The sequence below is a fragment of the Drosophila santomea genome, chromosome 3R (genome assembly GCF_016746245.2).
Source record: "Drosophila santomea strain STO CAGO 1482 chromosome 3R, Prin_Dsan_1.1, whole genome shotgun sequence".
In the NCBI taxonomy this organism is placed as follows: domain Eukaryota; kingdom Metazoa; phylum Arthropoda; class Insecta; order Diptera; family Drosophilidae; genus Drosophila; species Drosophila santomea.
In genome coordinates this window covers 7415352-7427720 of record NC_053019.2, presented here as the reverse complement: position 1 = coordinate 7427720, position 12369 = coordinate 7415352, and the positions used below count along the sequence as shown (strand labels likewise).

General features: G+C 43.9%; 1 protein-coding gene across 12 annotated transcripts in view; it reads right to left on the bottom strand.

The window, feature by feature from the left end:
- LOC120453661 (zinc finger protein zfp-1) overlaps positions 1 to 12369 on the bottom strand; it is a 29735-nt gene that overhangs the window by 3972 nt on the left and 13394 nt on the right. For 6 of the 12 annotated variants that reach the window (XM_039638457.2, XM_039638460.1, XM_039638458.1 and 3 more), the window contains exons 6-9: positions 3106 to 3595; positions 2656 to 3016; positions 288 to 990; positions 44 to 221 (exon numbers count right to left, since the gene is read on the bottom strand). In XM_039638457.2, the coding sequence (XP_039494391.1) occupies positions 44 to 221; positions 288 to 990; positions 2656 to 3016; positions 3106 to 3595 (1732 nt within the window). Of the gene's footprint in view, positions 1 to 43; positions 222 to 287; positions 2032 to 2655; positions 3017 to 3105; positions 3596 to 8132; positions 9471 to 12369 lie in introns of those variants that run through there. The other 6 variants (XM_039638466.2, XM_039638465.2, XM_039638463.2 and 3 more) reach the window with 5 other exon arrangements.

The following is a 12369-nucleotide window of genomic DNA, read 5'->3' as shown; positions in this document are numbered from 1 at the left end:
CCAAAAACTAGCATTTAGCTCCCGATATTCGACTCATACTCACTGTCAAAGTGCTGCGCTTGCTCCATGAGAAACTGGGAGCCCTGTTCCCACTGCCGCTCCAGCAGTTGCTCCAGACTTTGCGGAATGGGCATGTTACCGTTCATACCACCACCACTGAACATCGACTGCAGCGGATTCGGAGCTGGTGTGGCGTTGCTGGGCACGGCCGTCGAGTTGCGCTGGGAGAAAAGGAAACATTATTTTTGATTTTTGTGTCATATAAAAGTCTGTATAGTGATTCTTACCTGCTTGCCGGGAAACGGAACTCCGGCGTACTGCGAGTTTATTGAATCGGGAGTGTAGATCGAGTGATCCTGAACCTCCATATGTAGCTGCTCGGACAGCTTCTGGGCAACGCTGCTGTTTGGGTTGATCTGGTTGCCCAGCATATGGGCGGCCGTATGTGTAATGATCGAACTGGCTGAGGTGACAGCATTGGACGAAGCCGGAGTCGCAGGAGGCGTTGGTGTGCTGCTAGATGGATTGCCCGAAGCATTCGGCGCTCCATTTTGCAGTAAGCGCACATCCTTGAGATCCTGTTGAGCATTGCTGAGAGCAGCTGCTGCTGCTGCTGCCGCCGCTGCTGCAGCTATTGTGGCGTCCTTGGCCTTGCGTCCACGCTTCCGTACATTTCCAGTTTGAGCAGCCGCCGCTGATGGAGCTCCAGCCAGGCAACCGGCTGCTGCAGTTGCGGAGTGCATGTTCGATCCTATCTCCGAGCCGGGCGAACTGGGCGGGGAGTCCTTTATGGCGCTCACAGGCATCATGGGCACGTCCATCTGGGTCTGACTCTCGTAGGTAAACTTAAGACCACTACTACTACTAGAACTACTAGCTGCCACCGAGTTAAGTGGCAATTGGTTGTTCAGTACGACCAAGGGAGACGTTGTCGCGGGCACTGCAGTTGCCGATGACGATGAAGTGCTGGCCGTGCTCAGATCAGGCGTTCTGTTGTTGGGTTTTGACGTGGGCGTATTGGAAGAGGCAGTTGTATTAGTGTTAGTGAATTGCAAAATCTCTAGATCTTCATGTTGCTGCTGTGACTGTTGCTGTTGTTGCAAGTGCGTAAAGCTAGCTGAGTTGGAAGCTGAGGCTGAGCTAAGATTAGGGGAAATGGATCTAGCGGGGGGTGCATATTGCTGATGCTGCTGTTGTTGCTGATGCTGCTGTTGCTGATACAGCTGCGTTTGCTGTGCACGTAACATTTTCTTGTTCAGAGGCTTGGCTTGGTTGGCGTTGCTGCCAGTCGGCAAGGCATTTCCTGTGGAATTGCTGCTGCTGCGATAGTTTCCTGAAGCTGACATATTAACCGGAGAGTCTAGCAGATTTACCACATTAACCGCACCACTGGTGCCCCCACCCGAACACGAGGACGAAGAGGACGAACTGGACGAGGATGTCTGCTCGCCATTGTGATTGCAATTGCTACTGTTATTGCGCGTGTTGCGGCTATTTGAAGTCGCCCCAACAAATGCTGTTGCTGGCGGGGAATCTACCGAGGACGAGGACAGAGATTGCAGCATCACCACCGGCGAGGATACAACTGGTGGTAACGCAGATGTTGGTGGAGGGGTCGGGGTTGCACTGTAGTGAGGCGAGCTTTGGCGACTCTGCTTCTCGACTGGTGTGGCAGCAACAGTTGCTGGTATTGCCGTTGTTGCCACCGTCGCACCTTCGCTCTTATTTATCGCAGCCCCACGCTTTTTGCCCGATCTCGAGGGACCCTTGGAGTTGGAGGACGATATGGCTGGTGCAGCTCCACCCGATAACGAGGACGAGGACGAGGAGGTGGAAGTGGTGGAGGATGAGGATGAGTTGGTGGAGGAGTGCGGCTGTGATGACGCGTTTTGCTGCTGCTGTTGGTGTAACTGTTGCTGCTGCTGTGGATTTTGTTGGTGATGGCTGTTGTGATGGGTGGGGTGATGGTGGTGGTGATGGGCATGGGCATGGACATGGTGGTGACTACTGCCACTCTCACCGGAGCGCGATCTACGTGGGGGGTTGGTTGGGTGATTGAAAAGTGTATAGTGTAGGAAGACATTAAGCAAACGAGAGAGAGAGAGACAAAGACAAAAATTGTGATTTTTATAGATCGCACATTCGGGCTTTTCGTTCTTCAACTTTGGGTGGACATAAACACAAGTGAACGAAATATTGAAATGAAAAGTATTGCTGCAGAAAATAAGTTGCAACTGAAGAAAAACAAAGTGTTTTTGAAGTAAGTTCTGAATCTTTTGTGGGAAAAGGAAAAAGAAACAAATAATTGATAAATTAGGAAGTTCTTAGTACTTTCTTTTTTTTTTTTTTAAATCTGTCACAAAATTTAAATTCTCCCTAAGATTTGTTTCATTTTGTTGTTTAATTTGTCTCCTCCTTTGATCCTCACATCATTTTCGATTCCATTAAAACGGAACGTAACCAAGTCTTACAAACAATCTTACAGGACATTAAACAATCTGCACACTTCCAGCAACACAACAAAAAAAGGCAAAGAAAGGCTCCCAAAAGATATATCTACGATCTAATATAAACTAAAAGAACTAGCAAGCACAGGCAACAAAAAGCAATGGATAATGCCACTAATGGAGAAGACTTCTTGTAGAGCACACATACCTGCTGCGTCTGGCCGGTGGCGCCTCCTGCTCCTGCAATTGTTGCACTCGTGTCGTCTGCTTCTCATAGCTAATCTTCAAGTTGCCGCTCTCCGTGGTCGTGGCAGTGAGGTTACCACTGGGTAGTGAAAGGCCACTGGCGGAGATTATACTGCCACCACTGTTGCCGCTGACTAGAGTGCCCAGAGCCGGCGATGACTTTCCGCTCTGGTGCTGGATGACCGACGAGGACCCACTGCTGAGTGTTCCGCCGTGAAAAGCCCCAGCGGCTCCTCCCATTGACGGACCAACCAAAGCATTGCTTAGCTGCTGCTGATGCTGGGTTTGTGCGCCACTGCTGCGCGAGGACGCTGAATGGGATTCTGCAAAAAAAACACAAGAATTTTAAGAACATTTTTAAAATGTTTCTTTATTTACAAACAATTTTATATGTCTGCACTATTAAACTTACCGCTGTTGGTATTAGTGCTAGTGCTGCTAGTCGGCAGATTGACTCCAGGTACGTTGGCCGTGGACAGTGGCACGGAGACATAAAGGCTGGGTGCACTATTGCTGCTCGCAGTCGATGGCGGCTGATTGCCACTGCTGCTAATGTCCTTGATGCTGCTGCCGTGCTTTGTGCTACTCGTGTTACTACTGTTGCCACTGCCTGCGCTTGCGGCGCCACTCGACTTGCTTGATTCTGTTTTTGGATAGCCGCCAGACCCCACTGCGGATTGTGATCCTCCAGTCGCCGAAACTCCGGAACTGTTACCGCTGGAGGTTGAGCCCGCATTGCCGCTAATGCTGCCTGAGGTAGTGGTGCCCGTTGCCGGAGTGGCAGATGCCGCTGTCGCACTCGCCGTTACCGCAATGGATGCACTCGTCGAGCTGGCCAGCGGTGCATTAACTTCGGCGGTTGCGGATGTTTGGTGGGTCGGCGGGCTGAGTTCGGTACGTTGCTGCAGGCGAAAAGAAGGCAGGAAGTGGTGAATTAGTATGTGAATGCTTGGTTTGTGATTCACAAGTAAATAAAACTAGCTGATGAAAACCTAAAACCCACGATAACGTTCTCGAATCTGACAACTAAAAATTCTATTTCCTTAGTTGTAATTCGTAATGCACAACGAAAGGGAGACTTTATAAAAGAGGTGAAGGTTATTATGGTTTTGCATCAAAAAACTCCGTACTTACGACAAGTACTTATGATTCAAATATAAACGCCATAGTTGGTATTTCCGGCATAGCTTTGCGATAATGTTAATGGGATTACGACATCATTATTCGCTATCACACGCTTTAAAAGGAGGTTTTAATATTGATAAGTGTAACTACTTGGGAAATTTTTTATTTTAAGACGTATCGAGCTGCCAAACATTTCGATTACAGCATAGGTAAAAATTAATATATTTTATTTATAGAAAGTCTCTCTTAGTGTATTTCTTGACTATACAAATTTTAGCCAAACTCCGATAGCTGAGCGTTTCAAAAATAATTCGTCAAAACTTTTTCCAAAGTTTCTCAAGAGGGAATCCATATCGGTGTCAATAATGGTGTTTGCTCCTCGGCCGATTTGCTTTTTAGCTTTGCGGTCATTAGCCACATCCGGTTGGTGGTGAGCCATGTAAACACATGTTTACAACACCATCACCAACGGAGGCAGAGGAATAACAATCGCACAAGACACTGGGAAACACCAGAGCACAGCTTGATTAACAGGCCCATAACAGGCTGTTAAACTATTCTGCTGAGCCAGCAATCACGGCAATCAATTGCTGTTGCTGCAGCAAATGCATTCGGGTGGATGACAGAAAGAGAAGGCTGTATTCACAACCTACTGATGTGTTCTATATAGATAAAAGAAAAAAGGGCTGCCACATTAATGCAACTCAAAGCTCTTATCGGTGATGTTACTGCACACACAAAAAAGGAGAAAAATATAAAAACAAAAAACGAACGGAACAAGTAAATGAGTCAGAGTTTCAAAAAGAATGCAAGACATCCAGGCTGCAGCTGCAGCAAATGTGGCCGCAATGCTGGGCGAGTTTTTCTTGTTGTTCTTGCTGTTGTAAGTTTGTGTTTTTGTGGTTTTGCCTCGACATATGTTGCCACATGCAGCTCAATTATATACTATATGTATATTAATATGTCGGTTTGTGTGGGGCAACAAATGTTACATGCAGCGAATGCACAAAAAACAATAAAGAGCAAAGCCTACCGAGAGAGTAACTCGGCTCATTTCGATTTCGCCCAACCCCTCTCACGCTCTTTCTTTGTTACTAGCTGCTTCTACGTCTCTCTCGCTGTGCCGTCAGACTTCCTCTCTATTGTTGTTGTTGTTTAATATCGGGGTTGGCAGTGCAACATGACACACACACACATCCACATGCAATGAAGTTTGGTCACGTAGACAAAAAAGAAAAGCCTATGAACGGCGTTGCCACCTGATGGATGGTTTTTCCAATAGGAAATCCCGTTTAATTGGGATCTCTCAACAACAAGGTGGCAGCGCATGTCTGTTGCTTCGAAAAACTCCGGTGTCAAATTTCCAAAAACCGACAAAAACACCTTCATGCCTCATTAGTTCAAGGTCAAGAAATGAAGGAACGACTCAAACCACCATCTGTTACATAAAAACATCAAGTAACAATCAAAAATAATAATTTCTAATGGGAAAAGTATTGCAAAACAATTTAAATGTTCTACCGTAGACCAAAGTTTAGATGCGATATGTTTTATAATTGAAAATCGAGTTAATCCTTTTTCATGGTCAAGTTGTGTACGCTTGTCAAGCTTTTCGAATTGTTTTCTAACCCTCCGCTTTTTGAGGTTCTCCTGCTTGCCAGCTGCCGCAATTGTGATTATCCTGTTGCTGCAGCTAATGGCCTGAAGTCGAAGCGGAATCAGGATAGCGAAGCAACCCCTATTCTATACAGAAATATTTTTTTCGACAACTTGAGCGTGCTTTGCATTCGGAAATCGCTTCCTGGACACATTTCAATTTTATTTCCATTGTGCGACAAATTCAATTCAATAAAAGGAGCCAAGCTAAGCTGAGGCAGCCGGAAGCAAAACACCAACTATAAATATTATATTAGCGTGTCTGCGCTCGAATGACTGCTTGCTCACTCCTACCCCTTCGCGATTCTCCCTCGCTTTTTGGCAAACAATGCTGTGGGTTAATGGTCGCATAAAAGGGTTGTCCTTGTGCCCTTCGCGGACAGAATTCGCAAAGGCGATAAAATATCCGAGAACACAACAAACAAGTCACCAAATAAACGATAGAATTATTCAAATTGAATTTAGCGTTATTTTTTGTAAATGCCTGAGGAAACATAGTCGTTTGCTGACAAAAAACAAAATCAAAAGGAAATGCTTAGATTTCAACAAATAAACAAAACGTCTCGTGTATCCTTTATTGAATTAAGGCCTTAAGTGGAGAAAGGCATGTCAAGCAAAAGGGCAACTAAAACCCTCCTGGGCGATCAAAGGGAATACAGGAAAGGATTTTGATAAGTGCCTTCTGGGTAATTGGAAATCACTTAATCACTTAGATGGTTTGTATATTAAATTAAATAAGCCTTTTTTTTAAAGCCTAAAAGCTTAAAAATATAATAAACTTTAGTCCACAAAGGTAACGTAAGCTAAACATAATTTAAGAAGAAATCTAAAATTGTGTATAAAAGACCTTTATGATAAAATTACTGAATCCTTACATGTCCATATAAATATCATGTTTGGATGGATGTCCGGCAAAAGGAAAGAAATAGGACAGGTACAAGCACTTTCATAGAATTATTCAGCAAATTTTTTTTCCGTGAATCCGACCATGTTTATAAAGTGCCCAAAATAAATATTAAAGGAATTCCCAGAAAGCATTGCTTAAAAAAATGTTTTCTTTATTCTACTATTGAACAAAAAAAAATTTACCGCGCTTGCCAATTAAAATAACAATTAGAGCAAGAGTTGGAACAAGCGAAAAACAACAAGATGACAGCCGAAATGAAAGGTGAGCAAATAAAGATCCCAAGACAGGACAACGGCCCTTTTACCTGGGAGCTAAGAATCGGCAGCTGTAACAAGATCGAAGCGAGGATCAATCAGCTGCCAGGAAGCAACAGCCAGCTCAGGCAACAAAATGTAAGGGTAGCTCCGAGGAACGAGCTCAAGATGTTGCCACGAGGGAGCGAGGAAGATGCTCGGCAGCTGTCGTAAACTAGGCGCAAATGTGCCATGCTCACTGTATTGGACAAGGCCAGAAGAAGGAAACGACCCGGGCCAGGATACAATGCGATATCCCAGCCAGCGAAGCCGTCCTGTTTTCGGGATAAGTTTTTACCCTCTAAGGATAAGGCGAACAGCTGTCTGCCCGGAATCCCCTCTGCTGGTCCGTCACGTAGTCCTGGATAAAGCAGCAGAAGGAGGACTAGTACGATTAAAGTCCGCCCTTAATGGCACTTACACTAATCAATAATCGAGCACCATGTGTCACAACTCTGATATATGCGTTTAAAGGCCAATTGGAGTGGAAGGAAGGCAGGGAAAGTCGATGCGGGCGAGGGGCGAAGCCCGGCGTAATTGAAGGTGTCTTCCCTCTGAGCGCTCCTTTTGTTTTCCAGCATTCATGGCAGGTGGCTCATTCCCACAGTTGCAGGTGCATGTTGCACGTTGAGCGCTGCATGGTGAAAATGCGGTTAAATTATTGATGGAGTGTCAAATACATTTGCAATCGAACCGCCACGCAATGGGGTTGCTTTAACATAAAGGACCCATAAGGAAACACATTGCCGATGAAAGGAATTTAAATAAGAGTATCCCGGCATCTTGGCAAACAAAGGACAATCAATCCCGTTCGGAGATATGAGAAAAAGAAATAAAACGAAATAAGACAAATAAAAAACGGATAGATTTCTAAGCGAAAATAAAAGGGTTGAGATCAAATATCACGTTTGGAAAAATTCGTAAGCCACAAAGTTTGCTGTTAATACCGAAAAAAAAGAAGACACTGAGAACTTTGGATGCTGATGTTAAACTATTTTTTCCAAAGGCATGAAAAGGGAAAACCGAAAAGATTCGTAATACAATATTTTTGTTCTCGGAATCGTCCCTTGCAAGTGTGGAATGTCCGTAAAGTAGCATCACAAATATTTTGTAGTGTTCAGATTTAGCCAAGTTTGGTACTTGGAATTTAATGATCATTGAATAAATGGCAATAATTAATAAATAAATTTCAACAGGATCACCATTATTTCCATAGAATGCTAGAAGACTAGCTAAAATGGGAATAACACAAACGTTTAGAACTTCTCCTTTAGATCTGCTTTCGTTTGCAACCATTTCCTAGTTGACAGACTATACTGCTTCCATGGAGTTCCGAAAATAGATTCAAGGGATTGGCAGGGACAGATGCTTGGATGCACGAATATGCTGGGCGCCGTGTTTTTGGGCCAGGGGATATGGTAAAGTGTCTTGTGGACCGAGGCAACGTCCAATTCTTACCCCGGAAAGCAGGAAGCGTATTTTTAAGTTGTGCGGATATGTAGTTGTGGCTCCTACAGCTCCACCCGTTCCCGTCGCTCCACCACCCAAATAAGAGGGCGAGGCGGATGCCGAGCCGCCCACGTATTCGATGGTCGCAGAGGGCGTGGTGGAGGCGGACGAAGGCGACGACGAGGCGGAGGTCGAGTGCTGGCTGTTGTTGGGGTGGTGATGGGTTGGATGGTGGTGATGTCCCTCCCGATCCCGCTCCTTGTCCCGTTCGCGGTCTCGATGTCGTCGATGCTCGCGATGCTCCCGATCGCGGTGTTTGTGATGCCGGTGCTCCTTGCCCTCGCGCTCCCTCTTCTCGCGCTTCTTCTTTTTGTTCTTGCGGTGCTCTTTGTACTCGGCCATGTCGATGTGGTTGTTGTTGCTCTCGGCGGACTCAGCCTCGGCGGTGGCCGCCATGCTCACCATGGCAGCGGTAAAATCCACCAGAGCGCCGCCAGATGTGGCTGCTACTGCAACGGCCGGAGCAACGTCCATCGGCTGCGACTGCGAGGTGTCCATGGTGTCCATCATCATCATTTTGGCCGCTCCTCGCCCCCGTCTTCTTTGCGAGAGAGCCAGGTTGACCCCTATCTGCCTCCCTTTTTCTATCTCTGTTGCTGTTCGATTCTACTTTGTGCTCCGTAATTAACTGGACAGGGTCTCCAAATCTTCCGTCTTTAGTCTTTTTGGTCGTTTCTTCTTCGACGGTACTGCCTTTGTTGTTGTATCGCTTTCAATATTATTATTTTGTATGCTGCCTGTATTTTGTATACACTCACGCACACAAACACTCGCGAACACAATCACAAAATCACAGCGCATACGTGAGAACCACCTCCGCCGCTCTCTCCCGTTTTTGTTGTTGCTATTGCTATTGCTTTTCTTGTTGTTGTTGGGGTGAATAACTTTTTATGTGGCGGCGACTGGGCTGGCTCTCGCTCTCTGTCACTTCTTGTTTCGTATTGCCTTCTCTCTCGCGCGCTCACACAGCACAGTCGACGTTAAACTTTTTTCCTCAACAAAACTTAATATTCCATTTTAAATGGAAACGACATTATTTCTTGTTAGAAAAACATGTGGAGAGCCAGCAGCGGCCACGTGATTATTTTTTCCACATAAAACACATGCAGAACTACACTTAATTGAAGGTGTCACACACACACACGCTCGTGCTCGCTTAACCGAAAATCAACAAATTATCTACTGTTTTTTGGTTCACATGCACGGAGGCTGCAGCGTCGGCGAAGCTGCATGGCCAAAAAGTAAGCTACGAAGCTATAGTTGCTGCATGGCCGCACGGAGTTCGAAATTCGAATAAACTGGCCAGTTTTCATCCGAGCGCTTAGAAGCTATACAGCACAGGAGCGACTGGGAGAGAGGAGAGCGCAGAGAGTAGAAGCGCTCTCAGAGAGCGCTCTGCATTGTTGTTGTTGGTTTGGTTGGCAGCCGGTTTTCCGTGGGGGATTATTGCGACGTCTGTATGTATTGTTGTTGCTCTTGCGCCTGTATGAGTGCATGTCTGCACGTACGCCAGACGCACAATCACACGCACACACCGGTCTGCAGACGGTAAAAAAAACAGAAGAACACACGGCGGCAGCATAAAAATAAACATACATTCGTAGGTTCAAACATACATGAAAAAGTTGAGTAGCAAACGGAGGCACATAAGTTAACTGGAAAAACGTTTCCCAGTATAGATTTCGGAGTGGGATTAAGGTACTTGAGAATAATTAGCAAGGTGCAAATTTATTCGAATTCAGGACTTGGCACAAAACATGCATCAGAAGTGATGCACTACGTACACAGAAAGAAATAATATGCTTAAAATTTTTTTACATAAAAAGAATATTTGAAATTTTATCAAAATATAATATTTACAAAATATCATGGTCATGAAATGATATCCATTAACATCCACAAAAATTCGGATTATTTTAATACTACATTTAAAATAACTCGTATTCTTGGATGTAAAAGTGTAAAAGTGAGTTTTTCTCATACGCAGTGTACTCTCTTTCTCTCTCTCTCTCTTCTCTCACAGTCTCTCACTTTGAGCACCAAAGATTCGGATTCAAATGCAGCCGAACTACAATAACAAAAAGTGCATGTCGTAATACTGTTGATGTAATAAAAAAAACAGCAGCAGAAGCAAAAACAATACTGCAATGACCAGGAAGAGTGAAGGCTACAGAAAAGCTTAGCAAAACAGAAATGTGACAAAGAACAATAAAAGGAGACTGACCAAGCGGAGACTCAAAATTCTAACTGGAATTCCTGGACCAAGAAATACCTGCACTAATAGTTATTTTATTTATTTATAAAAGATACAAATCTGACTAAAGAGTAACAATTATATAATTATGGTGCCTCGATGTTTATGGGCTAAGAAGTTTATAAATAAAAGCTTATAAATAAATATGTAAAAAAATTTTTAGATCGGTCAGCAAAGGTGCTTCGATAATTCTTAAGGTATTAAGATTATTATTTATTATTATTCATTATTATACTCACAAGTATTGTTAAAATAGAATAAAACTATTATTAACGCAAAAACTCCTTGAGGTTGTATAGTTAATGCTTTAGCTTGGACCTTTAATATAAAAAAACTGTTCCCAGCCAGCCTAAGAACAGTTTCGGAGAGCAACTTTTTCAGAGAAAGAGATATAGGGAGAGCAATGCGAGAGACCGTTGCAACATGAAAACAAACGAAGATGTAGATATTTCGTTATGTGTGCTTTATGCGATGCCCATCAGCGAGCGAGCGAGAGAGATAGACCGATGAGGGTGGGGGTGGGTGGCAGTTGCTACATGCAGGTTAATTCTACTCTCACTGCTGTTGTTGTAGTTGCCAGACAGCGATTTAAGAAGACAAAACAGGAAAAGGAAAAATAATTGAATTGTAAGGCAATGTTTACAGGAGAGGAAAAAGAGAAAGAGAGCAGACACCGCCACCGCAGACATTTACAATTCGCAATAAATAAAAGAAGTGCAAGACGAAGAAGAAGCATATTGTTTGCAGCTGGAGTAGTAAGTAGAAGAAGCAAAAGGAGCATAATTTGCGATGCAAATAAAAACCCAAAAAATCATTGTGCAGAAAGGCAAAAATGAACGTTAAGTGGCATTTACCTGGCGACGGAGCAGCGGTGGAGGGGCATGGGCGGGGTCAGGTGAACGTGCCTGTTTTACAAAACAAACAAACCCACCAAAAGTCATGGGGAGTCTTTGGGTTGGTCGGTGTTGGGGCACAACTGTTGGCGTTGCAACATCGCGACCGTAATCGAATCACCACAAAGGTGGCAAAGGAACAATGGCGCCGTCTTCGTTGCCGCTTGGAAAATTAATTTTACTACAGGCAAAACTCCGTATCACGGACATAATTAACCTGACCATGTTTATTGTTTAAGACTTATACATTGTTTACAACATATTACAACTTTAAGTGCCGCCTTCGGTGTTTTTGAAGGATTTAATATGCAGCCCAACATTCGTGTTCCCGTTGCTGTTGTAATTTATCTGTAGACAGGATCTCTTTATAATAGTGTTGGTTCATAATTAATAGGAACTCGTCCATAAATTACCTAAATAAGCATTAATTAGGGCAATCCCTGCACTCAGACAGGTAATGCTTTAGTTCTCGACAGAACGGGTCGTTCAACTCAACAAACAAATCTTAAAAAGAGGCGTTTCAAAAAGCAGTAAGTGCAGCACTCAATGAATCAAATGAATTGTGCAAATATTTCTCCAGGCAACGTTTTTAACTTTGCACACGCCACTGAACAAACCCATTAAGGACGTACTATTGATCATCAAACGACATGAGGGTAAGCGCAAGCGTTCCAAAAATCCTATTAAAGCATAAGTGTCACACTCAAATATTTACACAAGTGTCAGTTCAGCGATTTTATTCAGCGTATGAGTTTTATTTTGGTGGTGAAACCTAGCACAAAATATATCGGATATGAAACATGATGATTATTATTTGCATACCAGTAAGAAAAATAATAATAGGTTGGCTTGTTCATGTCAAAGGAGTTCAATCCGCTATCCTAACCAGTAGAATTCAATTTAGAGAAGACCAGTCTTTATCTTGACCAAACTATCCACATATTCATTTTTTTATTAGCATCAACAGTACGGTAACTGTACCACACGGGAAATCTAAAGGCATTCACAAAAAAGTCCGAAAAGGGACACGTGTCGCCTT